At 35.8% G+C, this 20,889-nt stretch overlaps 1 protein-coding gene across 2 annotated transcripts in view; it reads left to right on the top strand.

Moving 5' to 3' along the window:
• LOC138320461 (LIM/homeobox protein Lhx9-like) overlaps window positions 1-20,006 on the top strand; it is a 46,247-nt gene extending 26,241 nt beyond the window's left edge. For both annotated transcript variants that reach the window (XM_069263424.1, XM_069263423.1), the window contains exons 4-5: window positions 15,050-15,267; window positions 17,984-20,006. In XM_069263424.1, the coding sequence (XP_069119525.1) occupies window positions 15,050-15,267; window positions 17,984-18,280 (515 nt within the window). In that variant the 3' untranslated portion in view covers window positions 18,281-20,006. The remainder of the gene's footprint in view (window positions 1-15,049; window positions 15,268-17,983) is intronic.
• Window positions 20,007-20,889: the final 883 nt, after the last annotated feature.

The following is a 20,889-nucleotide window of genomic DNA, read 5'->3' as shown; positions in this document are numbered from 1 at the left end:
CTGCGTTGAAGGTGGTCTAAATTGCCGAAGGCTTAATCGTGGTTTTCGCCACTACGAATTCCAAATAGAATCCTGTCGTGAACAAAAGACCAGGAATCCCCACTGTTTTCAAGTTTTGATCTTACTAAACATTTTTTTATATCTTATTGTAGTTGTGTTCCTATTCTGTAAGTGTCCATGGCTATTCCGGTAGCCCTGAACTGTGTATGATCCGTGGAGGGTTTAGGGGATTATCAATACTGATCACGACTTGTCTTTGACAAGAAAGTGGGTAAAGAAGCCAGCTCTGTAGGTACTCGGCCAAGTACCCCGGGCAAGGTTTCAGCTGTATGGGACAAGACATGCTTTAAACCCACTCTTCCAATGTATCACTGCCTTGGCTCTTATTTTGGTGACACGGTCTAGTGATTTTCTACTTATGAAATAATCCTAACATTCTTTCACAGGGTGCCTAGTCAATGGTAAATATGTTGGCTTGTTTCCAATTTTAACCGGTCACTGTAAATCTAGGGAAAAACCTTCGTTCGTAAATATAATTTTAGATAAAGAGTTAAAGTCATACCAATTAAACGTAACGATTACAATAACAAAGCTTGGAGTTATAATTATATAATTCTACGTCTATTGCATCTGAACAACATCATTAGTTTGATGATTCAAAGGGCACTGCAAACAAATTGACCATAACTATTGAAATTAAATCAAACTTGAGATGATTACGTATATGGATTAATTAAAATTGATAACAAAGCTGAGAAGCTATTCAATTAGTAATAGTTTGGTGCTGAAACTGCAGAGTCGGCGGGTTCTTGTCGTAGATTATCAGTGTGGAGAAGTTCCTTATTGGATTATATAATGCTATTTCTATTTCAACAAACCCTGATCAAATCGTATACGAGTTAATCTAGAAAAATAATACGAATTTTTTTTAGGTATACTGGGAACAAGTTTTTACTGCATTGGGTTGATTCATCAAAGATTTTCTCTTCAGTTGCATACGTTGAAATTTTTATATATAACGTTTTGTAGCTTTGTTAGCCTAAATTGTATTATCCAACCTGATTTGATTATATAATAAATATCCGTATGATCCAGTGCAGCGAGATTTAGGAATTATGTGGTTGATTAGAAACAAAAACAATACACTGTGTTGGATGGGGGAGCTGGACGGGTTGCAGGGATGATCTAATACCCATCAACAGCTCGCGACACAAGATGTCTACTAACAACGTTAGGCGCTCCGTTACGTTTCTTCTTGTGTTGTTAATTAGGTAGACAGAAAGCGTCTTTATTAATCCATCTGTCATATGCCAAAGTTAATCGCTAAAAACTTGAACTAATTAGAAATCTTCATTATGCTATCAGTGAGGTAGATCCGTCTTCTAGTCTAGTTAGATGACGTAGAACATAGTTCGTACTCCTATAGATATGATCCACTGCTCACTACAGTTAGAACTAATGAATTCTAAGTCACCAGTTGTAGAAATATTGGCATCACAAATAATCTCCTTAACAATTTTAGAGCGGGTCAAAATCAAATTTCGCAAAAGCCGAACACCATCAAAGCTTGCAAACGTCACTGATATGTCTGTTTGGCAGGAATAGGATTTTGTCCCTGATCACACGAACCACAGCATAATGCACCGTCGCGTCAGTTAATATCATTTTACTAGGCTCATGATATGTTTATTCACCTCATCGTAATCACGTCAATAAATGTATTGAAAACAGTTTGTTTGTGGTAAAACAAGCGATAGTACCATGGTCTTTACTTTGTACATAGTTTCATTGACTAATTATTGAAGCATATCTAATTGTAAAAAGCGTACTTTTATTGACGCGAACAATGGCCAATTAGCCTTTGTAATATCTTACATTAGCGCGAATACATAAACTATGTTTTATCACCAGCGACCAACGTCACAAAGACAGAAATATCGAGGATAGTATTTATTATTGTGTCAGTAAAACAGTATATATAATTATTTGTCCGGAAGTTACGGTGGAATCCTTGACAGAAGAACCGTACTTAGTGTGCAATCTGACAGTCCAAAGATGCTAAGTCAGCAAATACGAAGAAGACGACAACAAAATACAGACAAGTGTTAACGTGGTATCAGAATCACAATTATAAAGTACACGATAGAAGTATCACTGATGATATTGTACGGTCATTGTAACTGAAATAAGCATCACACAAGAACAAACAAAACACAGACATTGGCCGTGATTTCTTTAAGACGGCAGAAAGACTAGAACCGCAAACATATACGATAAAGCGGAATACGCTTAAACGTCAAATTCTGGTAAAATAAAAATACCGAATGAGGATAAAATCGCAAATTCAAATAAAAGCCAAACCGGAACAAGAATTAAAAAGTTTTATCCGTATTGCATTTTCAAATATTTCGTTATTGAAATCATAGTTTGAACCGTAAATGAATCAGTAAAAGTGATATCCATGTACTCTATGATTTATCGAAAGTAAAATTATTTCATACGGCAATTGTTAGATGACATTGTTTTCTCCCACACACTGTTGCTGTACACCAAGCAGAATTCGGATTCGTCAGCAGAACTGATTCAAAGCAATATATAAGAAAATGACATGATTTTTCAGCATGTTTAATATTGCAAAATATATCAGTGAAGACATATTTTCCGAAAAATACTAGAACCTCTAGGAATCCCTGTCTATCTGAACCCTCATCCGAGTACGCTACGTAACCGTTTGGACGGTAGATATGCTATCAGTACTTGCACCGTGAGGTATTACAGCACTTGAACCTTGTGATAACCCCGGCCAACAACAAATTTACACTTAAACTGTAGTTTTATAGTCACCCCAGGAGACTTGTCGCAGCAGCCAGATAGGCCGTCGACAGCGTTATCGGGCCTGTCAGGGGCTAGGCTTGGAAAACCAAGGAGGGCGGAGCCAGCGATAAGATTAACACAGACGGCTCCGGCAATGGAAATCTCCGGTATTGAAGTCCGACACTCGGGACGTTGTTTATGGTCAGTCCGACGGAATAAACATTTCTGATTTGAACGCAGAATGTTTCCAGCTGTATCTAAGAATAATTCTAAAATAGTTGCTGTAGAGAACTGTTTATCCTTGATTTATCAATTGATACGTATCCTGTAGCGCTAGGTACACTTGCGGTAGACATTGTAAAGTGTCCATCAGCAATTTTTATTTCAGTGTAAATTAATAAAAAAAAGTTTTCATTCAGAATAAAATAAACTTTCGTTCAATGCATCTCCATCCGAAATGATTAGAATACCTTGCCATTTTCTAATATTCTGAAGTGAGTTCGAATATTTTGTTTGAAATTCTTTATCCAACTTCTGCTTATTTCCTTTTGATCAAATCCTGCTATGAATTGTTTAGGTCCTCCGTACCACTGACGGCTGATAAGGCAGTGTAATGATACCATTTTAAATGTTTTAATTCCCTCGCTTTATCATCATAAATATTATCATCATGAAAACCAATTATAAGTATATGAAATCTCAACCGTAATTATTTTATGATCGATTTATTCTAGAACGAAGAAAAGTGAATAAGATGAACAGCTTTTAATAATAACAGTCATGACCGTTTAACTAACAGGTGGTTCGTTGAAATATAATATCCATTGCAATATAAAAATAAAAAATGTAAGTCTGATAAAAAATTATGACGTTCGAATGATGAAATACACAACTCTGAATTTCGTCAGTTGATTATAGATCGGAGTGTACCACGTTGATAAATAGGGTCAAACTTATGTAGGGTAGACGTGTTGAGTAATAGGTCTAAACATGTGTAGTGAAAACCTCAATTAAAGTGATGTATACACTTACATGAGTCTTTAACGGAGGCAAAAATGTTCATGGTATTCTTATCCGACACATTTTAACCCTGGTACAATTAACTTTGACAAAAACGCATGATATTTCAACTATTTGTGGGCGTATGACTAGGGAACATTTGTTATAAGAATAAAAACAAACTCTGAAATGAAATACTTTCTAGAAAGAAGAAGGGTCTACAGAATTGTTTTAAAATATAAAAAATTCACTTTAAAATCATGTAATATAGACTCTTCGATTACAAGAGTGTTGAGCATTTATGATGTAATTGAAATTGATTTTAAATGAAACAAATAACTTCCTTATACTGTATTAAATTGATGTCATCGAAACTTATTTGAGGTTCAACTTTTTGAAAGTGTTTCGGTATGACAACACCAGTTATTATTTCACAATAAGCGTTGAAAGGCAAGGTGCATAATCGACTTAAACATCTATTTCATTTTTTAAAAATTTAACAAAATTTGACTTCAATGTAATTGAAATAAGATTGAATTACAGGTAAGGTGTATGTAAGTTTTCTCCCATTCAAAACAATATGGTGCTCCCGTACACACACTAAAACAATTACTGTTTACAAAACTAATTAAAATTGATTTATGAACGATGTACCCATAATTTACTTGGTCTGCGACTTATTATTTGCATAATATTGTCGTATCAGATGTTGAGAATAAACATAGGTCATATTTTCGCGATGTTGTCCCCAAATATAACAATGCTCACCGGAAGTTGTAGATCTACATCCGCTGATAGGATCGGTTAGGATGGCGGTACTTTGTCTATGCACTTCTGATATCCTTCCGCTCCTGAAATGTAGGTAACTGTGTGAACTGTACAACACGTCTTGACCTACATATTTTTGTGAATGGTTATTTCATTTGTTTGCCCTGTAGGTCTGTCAGTCATCACATCCTGATGTGAGTTGATGACATTGATAATTGTGAGTGTCTTTCATAATAAAGTTCATTTTCAATTCATCAGAGACCAATCTTATAACCCATTTATTTCTATCATAGCACTTTAACCTGTTTGATTATCGAAATTTGTTATAATCTTAAAATCAAATTAAAATAGCTTTCCAAAGAAACACATGATCTTGTAGAAATAGACGAACGTATGCATATAATCCTTATGATAATTAGATAACCGGACTTAAAATAATTTGACTTTTTTTAAATCAATGATTTTTTTGTGAATCGTTGAAAAGTGTGATATTTCATAAAACATTTAACCTATTTGATATTAGGAAACCGGTTTTCGAAATAATTATGAATGGAGCAGGTTTGTATTTAAGCGACTCGGTGACATAATTTCACAAAAGTTTTACAGTGGCGTCAGAAAGCATGTGGTACCAGAATGTTAACGAGTGAATCTCTGAGATGCTTAAGTCATACTACATGTATTTCCTCATAACGTTTTTATATGAATTAGCAAATGATTTCTACACATATTCGTGTTTTGTGTTGACAATATTACTAATCACGTGATCGTGTGATCCGGGGTCATTCTCAGTCGAGCACCCGACTACTAAGCCTGCCAAACCAAAGCTGCCACAAAACGCTTTCAGCCACTTGTGTTTCTAGTATGTGAACATCATATTACGTCTTTGATCAATGTTCGTATACTATAGAGCCAAAACTGTGATTTCCTTTGGGGGTCTAAATCACCACCATAAAGATTACGTCAACACAAATCCGGACAAAGACAAAAGACGAAAGAGAGATCCACCAAGTAGACTTCATTAATGGCCCATGATTTATACACTGCTTGTCCGTTTAGGTATTACCAACACATCATACATCTTTACATAAAAACATCTTTCCCTTCTTTTGAAACGGTAAATATTTAATGATAACAAAAACAAATCCAAACAAAAAAACAACAAAAACCGAAAACATAAAGGCACAAATGGAACGAATGCACGATAGAGGTAAACCGAATGCCCCATCTTCTTGGCCTAAATGCCCGTATGGAGATGACGTAAGGTTCGGTGTGTGTGGTGTTTTCTGAGACAAGGGGTAGAGCTAGGGGGAGGGGGTAACGGCCTTACAGTTTACCTTTATCCCCCACGAGGTTTCTGGCTCACTAATGTATCCTAATTGTTTCGTTTTATTTAATAAGGATAAAACAACTAGCTTCAAACTGGCGTATGCTCTTACCGTCAAAGAACATAGGTTCTGGCTAGATGTTTATAATGTTTACGAGGGCTAAATATGAAATGTGTAATGTCTTCTATCTGAGAGAATGCTTTTTGTTTCTCTCATGTGAAGAATATTATATGTAAGGTTGTTTCTGAAACGGACTAAGAAATAAAAAAGAACCCTGGCTCAAAAGACGTTTTTTTCTTATGTACAGACACAAGACATAATTCGACTATTTGCAGTAGACTTTGAAAAGCTTTTGTTTTTAGTCTGTAAGTACGGTCCGTGTGTGATTCCTCAACAACAGAAAAACGACAAACCTTGGGTGGAAATTGTTTTGAATTAAAACACATCCGGTCCCTTCAGAATAAATATGATGTAGAGGATACATGGTGTGACATACGGTATATGATATGTGAAATGTAACGTCACAGTTAGAAAACATCTGTTAAATGACGCTAGCGAGTTGCAATAAAATTTAGTGATGTGTAAATATGCTTCCACTTTGACAATGCCCGATAACGTTGACTTTTTTATATCCAAAACACATCATGTCCTTTGGTTAAAATCTTTATCGCTTCTCCAATCAAATTTTTGCAGATCAAATTGTAAAGCGTTGATGTAATGTTAGAACCATCTATATAAATTATCAATTAAATTATGTTATATTTTTGTTTCAATTTATACTATAACTGGTTATATTCGCAAGTCAAGATTTTCGCGATTTTAATTGAAAACAAGAAATTTTAATTTTAGCGGTTTTGAATTTCCGCGGTCTGGCTTTAGACAATTTGTGATTCACCCATCTAATATCTATCTATAACATACCCACGAACTGGCTATACGGTATATATGATTCTTAGTTTGACACTAGGGGAGATATTCTTTCATCACATATTTCAGCTAAAAACGCCTTATTACAAGCTGATGGTCATAGCTACCCGTCTTTTAACTACCAATACAAATGCAATGTGCATTTTATAATGTCTTAACTTCGCTATTATGTTACCATTATGTTTGATTATATTTCGTCCAAACATCACTTTCGCCGGGGTTGATATGGCAATAACAGTATGCCCCGACATAATCATTGTCTTTGAATTTCAACATTTGACCTTTCCACATTTCTGAACTTTTTGATACCAAAATAGTTACCTAACAAAAATGTAAAAGTTAGATTCCTGGTTTTGTGTAATTCCTGATATTTCTTTGCATGCTAGGCTGCGGCTTTCATTGGTACGTCAAACAAAAATCCTGTCTGTATTTCTAATTCCATAAAGAGAAGCTAAGACTAGCCAGACTTTGTATAGAAATATTTCGAAATATTGCGTTTGTTTTACGATAGCAATTTTTGTGTTGGTAGAGGAAATAAACATTCTCTGCATGTAAATAACACATAGGCACGAAACACCACTGATATATTCAGGGACAATGGATCACGTGAAATCAACAAAAGAATACCAATATACACTATTAAGGAGTCTTTGATAAAAATCCCCTTTACTCAAGGGAGCACGAACTCGAAGGAAATTCACATGGGTAAAATGAATGTGTATGTATGTATTACATGTACAACTGGCGTTGCAGCTTTTGTGAATTACTCTATGTGTTAGTAGGGAGGCTATTCCTACATCCACTGTTGCTATAACTTATTTAACCAATTAATATTACTTCCACAATACACATATCAGCAATGACCTTGACCTTTCATTACTAATGGCGACCATATGGAAGGCATTACAGGAGATGTTTGAGAAAAATAACATATGAGAAATATTCGGTTTGATTGTTGTAGGAAATATCCTAATAAAACACCGCCGTTACAATTAGACAGCAATATAAATAAAACGTAACCAGAAATTATGGCAATATATTTTATATAAATCTTGGTTATGTTGCATCACTCAGCGAAAATTGAGACAAAGTACAAATTTCATTTCTATTTCCTTTTACTGTGATAAGGAGGAGCAGTTACTTCAGACATACGATAGCTGTGTCTTTGGTAATTTAAAAGTCATCATATCTGATGTGCATTGTCTCAATGTTTATATATTATAGTGATGGAATACCAGACAAGAGGTACTTTACACTAAATACGAAATCATAATTTGACCGAAAATATATTTATCTCAAGCATATAGATATTAGTAATAAGTATGTATTTAATTTCCACTTTAATATGCACTTCGTATTCCTCGATCGAAATTGCGAAAAAAAAATAATCGTAGAAATAGATATATTCGCCGAATATTTGCTCAATATTTATATATCACATGATTTTGTACACGTCAATATCAACCGTAGTTAAAAACTTTAGTTCAGATTGTTAAACAGGAATTAACGAACATAAAAATGAGATTAAAACAGAAATAATGATCGCTGTATAACATGTATTTAATTGTAGTAATCCTCCGTCCGGATTTCTAGAAGGTACGCGATGTACCTCTACGAGATTTTACCACCTATAATCGCAATGTACACGTGTCTGACGACAATGTAAGGCTTGGCGTAACATTGGCGAGGCGTGATAAAACTTGACCCTTTAAAGACAAATAATTAATCTCTGATCTTTTTTATCTTGTTTTAATTCTTCTACTTTGTTTTTGATTTCTAAAAGCTCATTTTGATCTCAAGGATTTGGTGACAAAAGAATTAATGTTCATCCGCGACAACATGCACCAGCGCAATATCTTGGGAGCCACGTCAAAATCCGATATTCGCTAGCCAATCGTGGCCTTCTCCGGGGAATCTCTTCACACTCATAAATGTTGTGATCTTCTACATAGTCTCATCATAATCTCGTGTATTATCAAGGGGATTCATAACGAAATACAGTTTTATGGATCTTAGTTATTTTCGCTGATAGTTCCTGCAACGAGGTAATTTGTAAGCACCGCGATGCACACCATGTTTAGTGTCAATCCGCCACAAAAAGTGCTGTGCCCAGCGTGAGGCCTGGTTCGGACTCGGCGTCCGATAACAAGACCGTGATTTATAGTAACCCACGCGGAGACATCAAAATGTCAGTTTCAAAAACCACGTGACATTTGTATCGTTTGGTAGGCGCGTTGGAAAAGATGGAAGAGAAACGAAAATGCTTCAATCACCGAAGTTTGGGTTACCGAAAACATTATTCCCGTCTTCGTATCGTTTCATATTGGATTCAATAACGTCATTATGAGCATTTCATATACTGAAATCCTCTCTAGATTTATATTGCGTCCTTGAATTTGAATGAAAACGTTAGACAATATTGAAGAACCAGTTCGAGTTTGCTTTTCTGCCTATAGACATTTTCTTGCTTTTGGTGAAAAGTTAGAACTATAGTGAAAATGACAGAAGGGACGAGAATTAATGGCGGCTGTTAAAACCACGTGATAACACGGCAATAAGAATTATCACTCGATCTTCATGGGGGATCTAGTATAGCGACGGGGAGGGGGATTCTAGACTCGTGAGCGAATGAAACGCCCCCTGTTGTCGAACAGGATAAACATGCTGACGGCACAATCAGCTTCAGTTTTTCATGGAGAATGTAAACAAGTGTTAATTACATTCTTAAAAACCCATTAAAATGATGTTATCGTTATAGCTATCGATGACCGATCAATTGTGATTGGAAATGCCAAAGCATTGATGCAGATAGAGATGACACATCGCAGTTTAGATTTCGGAGTAAGCTAGCCCTAGTTTAAACAAACCAGTATGATCGCTTGTTAACCAGTCATTGAAGATGTTTTATGACTAGTTTTTAAACCCAATTATTCTGAAACATCCACCTAACGTTGACGGACAGTTTAAGTATGCATACTGATACGCGATTTCTACGAATTAACGAATAAACAATTGGATGGCCATGATAGAAAAACATGCAGACTTCTTATAACATTTGAATATGTTCAGAATACATATTGACAATGCCAATATCTTTGTGTAAATATAGGTCTAGTGCCATATGCAAAAGAATGCTTCAGTTATTGAATAGACAAAAAAGTTTAAAGTGCAAGTGATTCCTACTTTGTTACGATAACTATACGGCATCAAATAGAAAATGCACAAATTTCATTTAAAATAGCAAAAGGTTATTCAAAGTCGGAGACTCAGGTACAAGACATTATAGTCTTCGATAGGGCTGCTTACAAAGATTCGACTATCTTCCTTAAGTTCTATTGTTGTCGAGAGTATTTAAGATTTTTCTGTTCTTATCAGATCCCATAATTTCGACAATGCTGAAAACATTGTTTGTATGATAAGTGAAAGTGGGAGAGCAAAGACACTTTAAGGACATCATTTCATTGGCAACATGAACCAGTAATCTGGCGCCAAAGCGATAAATATAAAACCCGCACTTATTGGTCCATAGGAAAGGAGTATCATATCAGGTGATGTAAGAAGTGATGTAAAACCCGCACTTATTGGTCCATAGGAAAGGAGTATCATATCAGGTGATGTAAGAAGTGATGTAAAACCCGCACTTATTGGTCCATAGGAAAGGAGTATCATATCAGGTGATGTAAGAAGTGATGTAAAACCCGCACTTATTGGTCCATAGGAAACGAAGTATCATATCAGGTGATGTAAGAAGTGATGTAAAACCCGCACTTATTGGTCCATAGGAAAAGCAGTATCATATCAGGTGATGTAAGAAGTGATGTAAAACCCGCACTTATTGGTCCATAGGAAAAGCAGTATTATATCAGGTGATGTAAGAAGTGATGTAAAACCCGCACTTATTGGTCCATAGGAAAAGCAGTTTCATATCAGGTGACGTAAGAGAAGATGTTTCGTTTAGTAAATATTTCTTCTAATTCATCGATAATAAAACTTTACGGTGTGTAATGTCAAACATGAAGCAGCAGACTAAGTAATACAGGCCTGCTGAGTTCTGTAATAAAATTCATACTTTTAAACATTACTACTGCTGATAACATAAATATCGGCCAAACGGTGGATCAAGTGATTCGGCAGTAAAAACCTCTTGTAAGTTGTATGTTTGAATATTTTACGCCGATAAAACATCTATATACTTACGTAGGACCATAACTCTCGTACTTTCCTGTAAAAGTAGTAAAAGATGTAGAAATATGAAAAACGTGAATTTTCGATTAAACTCAGTTTTCTTACTGCTATGGTATTTTGATCGTAATCGATTACGATTATTTTGCCATTGACCATGACAATTCAAGATCGCTAGGCTAGCTAACCCATGTTAGCTTCATATTCATGATATTGCATTAACAATATATTAATAACCTGTTAATTCGATGTCTACTAATACCTGTGACGTTACAGCACTAGGGTCTACTAAATAGATGCATATGGGACGACTAAAAGTCAAAATGTCATCTCGGGATATTTTACACCTCATAGTCGATGAAACTGTCAGTCCATGAATTTGTCAGCGACAAACCGCTAGCACATGCTGCCCATTACTATGCCCCCTCCCCTCATAACTCGTACGATCGGAAGTGAAAGCGATTTGTCGTTTGTAACCAAAGTCATAACTTCCCCGATGACTCCAGCGGAAGCTGAACTGGCAGATGACAGAAATGCGACAACAGGTGCGCGCTCCACAGATACAGATTGCTGTTATCAAGACGGTATCGAAGCTCTCATAAATAACGACAGAGTCGGGAGGGGGAGCGAAGAGAAGGGACGACGGATTTACGGTCGTCATGTGGAGGGTGCCAAATCGTGCGGAGCGGCCTGTAGAGCCTACATGCTTCTGTCAATGTGTTGTAGGTGAAGTGGAGAGAGCAGTGAAAGCGTTGATTGATGAAGAATTGCATTCGGTATGAATGAACAAAAATGACTGACAAAAATACGGCATATTTGCACCTGGGTTAATTTTGCCTGGAGGCAGAAGTACACACAAGTTATTTACGAAGGAAGGGCTGGAGGGGTAATGAGAAACATGAAATGATATTATGACGGGGTTCTATACTTGTGAAAGAACCAGTTGATTATATAAGGGAAGAATATTGTAAAGGTATTATAGGTTGGTCTCGGGAAGATACCAGCTGCATTTCCCCACGAAAAAACAGTTCGTCTGCGGTCTTTTAGATCTTCCTCATCATGGCAATAAGATCCACCAAACTTCAAGGTTACACATGTCAATCTTAGACAGACTCAGTTACTAAACTCATATCTGGTTACTCTTTAAGCATATTATTTCGCCTTTGCATATGTTGCTCTTGGTGTTTAGTTTTGACTTTAACGTCATGTGATTGCAAACATACCGTCATATTTTCGAGTTTCGCTCATCAAATAGTGTCACAATTGATATCTACCCACAAGGACCTCTGTAATACACAAAGACGGAATACACATAATGTTATAGGAATAGTATCTCATATCAAACTTTGATACAATACAGTAGGAGATTGACTGTGTTCGATAAATCTGTATGGTACTGGACTGTTGAGTTGGGTTGGTGTGTTATTAATTGGAATTGATGTAGGGAGTTAGGTTGATTTATGTAGCGTGTTGGTGTTTGGTATGTTGGTTCTGGTTTGTATCTATCATACGGCTTACCACATCGCCACCACGATATAGCCGACACACAGGAAACAGACCACTCACATATCGTCAGCTTCATTTCATCATTTATACATAATTTTACACTATATTTCATATTATTAGATATTTTAAGAAAAAAACAAACATTTAACATTAATTTCACACCATATTTAGTAATAATAACACATATTGGGAGAACGAAATAATTCAAAACATCATTTGTAAGTAAGAGGTCGGTCCATTATTTATTATCTATATTGTATAAGCAGAATACCCCATTGATAAATACGTATTAGTTTTAATGGAGATGGAATGTTTCGAATATTACCTAATTCTGAATTATTACAATGATGCATTTTCTAAGTATAGTGGAAATATATCGATACTAACACCTGATGATATATGTACACAAACATAAAACAGAAGCATGCATTGTGAAATAGTGCTTACTTCATCATTGTTTTAAACACATTAATTGAACTACACTGATGTATTAATTCCGGAGAGTGTGTTAATATCGAAAAACCTGGCTACCTGGTAAGATGATAATATTGGCGACAAATTCAGATATCATAGGAAATTGTATACAGTGTTTTACAGTTAAATGTAGTATTTGACTATGTTTCAATAGACAGGTGTCTTGATGTCTCATGACTGTGCGATCACAAGTAGGCACATAAAAGAACATCAGTATATGTAAGTGTAGGACTGATTACAGAATGCTTTATATATCAGTTTTAGATATAGAATTCTCATTACCTGATAAGCAGTATATTTTCATATATCAGCTTAAGGCTCTGTTAATATTTAACTGTAGAGACTGAATACGATATATGTTAAAAGGAAACTAATAAACTCTAATTACTAATTTCAAAAAGATTGCAAGGTAAAAACTGCGATCTTCGGTAGAGATCTTTTGTGATTCTTTGTCCAATTAGTGTGACGTGACGTCATCTTAACGCCGTTGTTCTTTGTTCTTTTGACAGGACACCTATGATATGTACAGCATAATACAAACATATTAGGCACTACCGGTACATGAAATCACATTATATTACGAATGCAATAATATTTAAATCATGACAGGAAAACAAATAACTACTAAATATCAAAATGAAATACAAAGAATATCTTAATAATCTAAAACAATTCTCGTGAAAAACCATACGAGTATCAAACACTTGTATTTTTAGCGTTGAAACTTTATTTATTGCCCAGGTGTTGTTTGACATACCAAATAGCTTACCAAACCTGTGTGTACCCGAAGTAACCTTTTTATAGTATAAAAGTACAATACATAGTAGACAGTATAGTAGCCACGCCCCCTTTGGTCAGGTGACATTGAGGATAGCCGTTATTGTTCCATACAAACAAAAGTTTACGTTGGAGTACTATTTTGAAGTTTTACAGAAATGTAACGAGTTAAAATATCTGAGTGCTACTCAACCCATCCTGTTGACATGAGAAACTCGGTGAATGGATTTCCAACGAAATGTTCATTGCTAAAATATGTTGTGAAGCCTCCAATAGCCAGCGACACTCTTCAACGTCAAGCTTTTTATCTGACAGATAATAAAAGAGGACTTATCCTAGTAAATATATAGCCACTCATTTCCTATATACATGCTAGCAATAACAGGTGTCATATTCAAGGACTAGGTTTATGTGCGTCATACTGAACTTCTCCACCCATGTAATTTCACATTGAACGATTCCAGTCTTTGAATAAAAGTTCAACAGCGTCTTCAGGGGTGAATTGATGATGAAATAGTCATATTGAAAGGACATAATATCATTTGTTTCCGTGTTTATAATCTTTAGTAAGGACCTGTTTCTACCTCACGAATGAGGAATGTTAGTATCTCCAGTGTTGCCCTCGATGATCTCTCGGATTCCTCCGCGAGTAATAATGTAATAGACAGACTGTTTACAACACACTCCATTGTTTCTCCTTCTGCCGTAAAAACAACATGGAATAGTTTTGGACATGAAAGTAGAAAGTAGATCATCATTCATTTAATACCACGCTCTGTGACTAAACAAGACCCGGTCCTACGTCGGCCAGTGTTTCATCTTAACTAGAATGTCTTTGTTGTGTTTTGTGTTAGTGTACGGATTGGTAACCAACAGTCACCCATGCAAGTTGATGAAAATAATGGTCAGCTTGTGAGCGTTATATAAACAAACTCTGCTCAAATTAACGCTCATCTGCCATCACGTTATCGTACTCAGGAGGGAATCAGGAGATCACGTGACTAGCCACGAGTTTAATATCAGTTTGACCTTTGGTAATGATGGATGAACGCTGAAGGATTAAAAATGTAATTTTGAAATAGTTTTGAAAACTGGTAACAAATAAAAAATTACATAATGATTCAATAAGGTACACGTATTTACTATTTTTATATGCAGGTGCGAATTGACATTCATTTTCCCGGATTTTTTTTTCTAATTTTGTTCATTAATGAATTTAATTGTTTCCCTTTGACGTCTGATTAGGTTGACAATAGACTTTTATTTGCTTGTTTCAGGATTAGTGCCGGGAGATGGACATGAACGCGGAGGAGATATGATGAGACAAGATGGATACGGGACACATCCACCTCCGCGACAGAAAAGAGTGCGAACATCATTTAAACATCATCAGCTGAGGACCATGAAATCTTATTTTGGACTGAACCACAATCCAGATGCTAAAGACCTAAAGCAGTTAGCACAGAAAACGGGTCTCTCAAAACGCGTGCTACAGGTAGGAATCTAGCACAGAAAACGGGTCTCACAAAACGCGTGCTACAGGTAGGAATCTAGCACAGAAAACGGGTCTCACAAAACGCGTGCTACAGGTAGGAATCTAGCACAGAAAACGGGTCTCACAAAACGCGTGCTACAGGTAGGAATCTAGCACAGAAAACGGGTCTCTCAAAACGCGTGCTACGGGAAGGAATCTAGCACAGAAAACTGGTCTCTTAAAACGCATGCTACAGGTAGGAAACTAGCACAGAAAACGGGTCTCTCAAAACGCGTGCTACAGGTAGGAATCTAGCACCGAAAACGGGTTTCTTAAAACGCGTGCTACAGGTAGGAACCTAGTACGACTAAAAAACTCGGGTTTCAACTGAACAGTATAGAATTGTCACCAATCATTCGCATAAAGATTTTTCTTACGATATGTCCGATTCTAGAGTCCATCTGTTTCAAACACTTTGAGGAAATAGTCTAGTATAAGCTGAGAAATTCGTATAGACAACTTAGGATCTGTCAGCCACTGTACGTATCCTACACATTTTTTTCTTTAAATGAAATGCTATAAAGAATTCTATAGAGATTTGCTTTACTTCTGAACAAACAAAAAATAAACTTGAATTAAAAAATTTGTATGCATTATTGAAAAAAGCACATGGGAGGTAATTTTGTTTGTTTGTTTGTTTGATTTATTAACGTCCTATTAACAGCTATGGTCATGTAAGGACGGCCTCCCATGTATGCGGTGTGTTGCGTGTATGTTGTGCGAGGTGAGTGTACTGGGAGACTGCGGTATGTTTGTGTTGTGTCTTCTTGTATAGTGGAACTGTTGCCCTTTTTATAGTGCTATATCACTGAAGCATGCCGCCGAAGACACCAAGCAACACACCCCACCCGGTCACATTATACTGACAACGGGCGAACCAGTCGTCCCACTCCCTGTATGCTGAACGCTAAGCAGGAACAGAAACTACCACTTTTATAGACTTTGGTGTGTCTCGGCCAGGGGACAGAACCCAGAGCCTTCCTCACAGGGGCGAACGCTCAACTCAAGGCCAAAAGTGAGGCGGTGCCAAGGGAGGCATTAGGAAAGATAAAGTCAGTTAGGAAGAAGAGAAAAGATAAGATCCTAAGTTTAGTCGCCTTTTACGATCATGCAATAGGGGCAGCAGGTACAATTCTAACGCCCTACCTGCAGGGCCAACATGGGCGGTAAAGTAAACCATGTAGCTTGGTGCTTACGAAAGTGTTGATATTCTGCATGGGAAAAGTACGGCAATGGTATATAAATAAGGACGATGAAATCGACACCTCAGACTTGGACACCTGTGTCGCTCTGAAATTGTCATGATGATGGTCGGTGTGGGCGGGATATCATCGCTACACAAAGACCAGCCAACACGAGTGTTTGGTCTGCACGGATCTCATAAGATGATCAAATATTTGAGGATATTCCAGTCCAAAGCGTTGACACGATCTAAGCCTTTTACATGAATTTAAACTAGGATTCTCCTCGCCTTTTTGTGTTGTCTTTATGATGTTATCAAGTTTAAAGTAAAATACGAGGTGTGAATTTGAAACTAGTGTATTGTTTAACAGTGATCGAATGTTATACATTAGTGTACTGTCAACAGCCACTCACGGGGTTAGACGGAATATAGACACAGCGTTTACCCCCTACAGTTCAGCCTAATCCTCTACCGAAATTAATTTTTACTTTATACAGAATAAACAGATATTAGCCAATCATCGTTACTCTCATTTCATGTCCATTGACGAGGAAATAAATGATTAAACAACAAAGCAAATAATGAATTCTTGATATTAATTCGAAAAGAGCTATAGCGAACAACTGATGCCATGTATGTAGAATAAGGGAGAAACAAAATAGTGTTGCATTTACTTTTTTGGGAACATTTGGTATTTCTTTATAAAATTATAGTCGGTATTGCATCTATAGCAAATAGAGTAAATATATTGTAACAAACTAAGAGTTATAACTTTCCAATCATGTTGGTTTATCTCGGGGTACCACTTTCTCCTCATTTAATCATTCAGGCGTAACAATCATAGAGGCAAACAAGCGTGATTTTATTTATTTTTTAGTGTTTTAAAGTTTGTTGCAAAATTGATGTGATTTGTATTGATCGAATGCGAAATTCATGGTACCTGAATTTTGATACCACCCTAGTGATTTTAGAATCCAGCCTGTAAATATGCAAAAATATGATAATTTCCAGCGATACTCTGTTTTCTATTGGTTACTAAACGTTATATAACTCAGACTCTCATCTCTGGTAGACACATTCAGACGATAGTAGTGACTTTATCGATCGTCCGTCGTGAAATATCTGCAGCCCGAACATTCCTGGAGAACACCATCTCTAAAGACAGTTAATGATAGCTTTGCTTTAAGGGCCGAACTCCACGATCTGCGCACCTGCTGTCGCGGTCCCCTCGTCTCTAAAGAGATGTGCGTGCGCCAAATCTTATGCGGGTGCATCCTTATGAGCACGTGCAGCCAATCGACGTTCTCATTAAATTGCACGTGCTAAAGAGAGTTCAAACATGGTCTCGATTTTTTCCATTTTATGTCAATATCTTGTTACATTCTTTAACGAAACAATCAATATTGACATTTTAAATGCATTTTAGTTGTTCTATTCTTTAATTATCAATCATCTTGTATTAAAAATAACATTCCTGTTTTTCTTTTTACCAAGGTTTGGTTCCAGAATGCTAGAGCCAAGTACAGAAGGAACGTTTTAAAACAAGACGACAAACCTGGTTCTGGTGGTGGCGGAAGTCAGGCCGGAAGTCAAGCCGGGGATAGTCCCGAAGACGAGAAGTCTAAAGAGAACCAAGCACTGTCCGAGATGACCGACAGTGGCTCCCCCGCGATGTCGGACATCAGTTCCTCACCTTCTCTATCAGAACTACACAGTAGCCATATGGAGTCTGACCACTCCAGTAGTAGCTTATCTGACCTATTCACCAATTCCATTAATTCCATCAGCTAAGCCAATCTAAGTCATCAAGTGTGCTCGATATCATCAACATTATTATGAAACTTATTCCCACCTTATCGGTTGATAAGTGAAATACTCAAATGAACAGTTGATCGACTACCTTAAAAGTTGTAAACAATCAAAACAGGACCGTCACTATGATATTGGCGAACTGTTAGTATGACAAGTGGGGATATCAGTGAAAAGGAACGGTGCGACGTGCTTTGACTCATGATCAGGAGGAGAAACTCGACATTGGAGAGTTTCCCAAACTTTTACCAATCAAATGATCGTTTACAAAGATCGGCACAGTGATGGCGAATAAAAATGAACTGGTGGTGAACGGTTTTGAGTGCTTGACGTACCTAGGTATATTTTGTCTATACAATGTACTTCGGAACACTTTGGACCATATTGTATGTGGTGTGACAGTGCTACAATGATATTAATTATTTCAAGTATATGATATTTGTTTCGATCATTTGTGCAATGGTGTGATTCTCTGTATTTTCATTCATTTCCATCATCAATTTGTACCTCAATCATTTTATCAGAACCGCAGAACAGGCAGGTCTCTCGACCAAGTATACAATGTATATTCGTGATACGCTCAAACTGCTTTACTGTTTCATTGTACTGTAGAGATTTTACAGTGATACTTGCGTCTTCTGTTTGGTTCAGATGTAATTTTATCGTTAATAATCAAGGTTTTAGCAGCTTATAAATGTAATATGTGTTTCCAGGCAGACAGGTTGGTTCTCCAAGACAAAATGCTCTTGACATTTGCAGATAATTACGTCCAGAAGGTGTTATTATTATACATAGTGCCCCACTGACACTTGGTATAAGTAAAGAACTTTGTATAGACATGCTATCGTAACAATAAACAAGACTTAACAAGTCAGATATTCATTTGATGTCCAAAGAAACGCAAGGACGCATAAAGCATTCCTATCTGAAACATAACACATGAACAATGGCAGTTTTTATATTATTGTTCTATTTATTTATTGTAAAATATCACAACTGACAAGTGATTAAAAAAGCAGTTATAAATCAATTTCATAATCATTGAATACAAATATATTATGACACAATTATTAACATTGAAAGTAACAAAACTGTAGTTAAATATTTAACTGGTCTCACAATAGTAAAATTTATGTCAGAGAAATATGAATTTATACATGTCATTACTAGTTAGATTAAACGATGGACTCGCTAATGATCCTTATGACTACCGGTATGTTATTTATATATATAAACATATAAAAATCGACTAAAGTATTTTTGGTTTGAAAGTAAAATATATAAATAAAATAACCAAGATCCACGATTGTGATGCGGTTATTTGACACTCCTAATAACTATAAAAAAAATAGAAATTTTGAAGATAAAATGCCAGTGAAAATGAATTGAGGTACATACTTGATAAAATTAGAGATAGATGTAATGTGCGAGGTATGTTTTCTAATGTGTGTCACGTGATTTTGTGACAGACACTGATGTGCTATAAAGATATCCCCTGACTTTATTTATAAATCCCACGTTGTAAATCCCTGGTTCGACTTTGTAATGTTCTAGTTTTTATCATTACATTTCATTATCGTAATTTTATACTACAGTAAAAACCGGATATGACGTCACTGGTTCGGTTTTTAAATATATTGTTTTACATATTACATTGTTGTTTATTGATTAAAGTATCTGTATGTATAAATACTACAGTTGATGTATAGTTCCGTTTTTGATGTTATCATTTCTGAGAATTATTTATTAAAATGCTTTTGTTTTTAAACATTCTTAGACGTTAACTCCTGTAAGTGAATTGTTTTAATTATTTTTGCAAAACATTTTTTTTAATATTAATTAATACAATTGAAAATTAATATTTAAGCACTTTTAACTTAATATTCAATCAATTACAAGTGAACAAACATATCAGATTCACGAAATGTACCACATAAGCCATTGTATGACCTAAAAATGTTATTTGGCTTTGGAACTGCTGTAAAGGATTGGCTGAAAAAATGATAATTGAAAAGAAGAAGAAATGCAAATCCAGACGTTTTATATGTTAAGTTTAAACTAGACATGCTTAAAATATTGTATCTATAAAATTACACCTCACAATGTTGATCATCTGATTCATCTACAGCTGATGTAAAGTATCAAAATATAGATTCAAGATGAATTTGGTAGATAGTGAACAACTTAATACATATATGTTTAAAGTGTCATGAGCTATCATGCGTTGTTTTAGAGAAAAAAGGCATATACAAACTTGAAACGAAAATTGTAAAAAAGAAATCCATATCACTACCAAACACACTTGCTGTGCTATATGGGTAATGATACAAATATACCTAGGTTTAAACAAGATTAATTTAGGTAAGCACAGATATACGGCACAAGTTAACATGATGTTCATAACGCACCAGAAACAGGGCAGAAATCAGCAATACACAAACATTCGACGACTACTGGTGTAAAGAAAAAAAGGAGATATAAAACTCAAGGTCGATTTAACAAAGATATGCTGTAAACCAAATTTAAATTTGTACCAATGCTACTGTAAGGATTAGAACCAAGTGTTCTGGTATAGTGTGCGTCACCTGAGT

Source organism: Argopecten irradians, chromosome 4, assembly GCF_041381155.1.
Source record: "Argopecten irradians isolate NY chromosome 4, Ai_NY, whole genome shotgun sequence".
In the NCBI taxonomy this organism is placed as follows: domain Eukaryota; kingdom Metazoa; phylum Mollusca; class Bivalvia; order Pectinida; family Pectinidae; genus Argopecten; species Argopecten irradians.
This window is presented reverse-complemented; position numbering and strand designations above follow the sequence as displayed.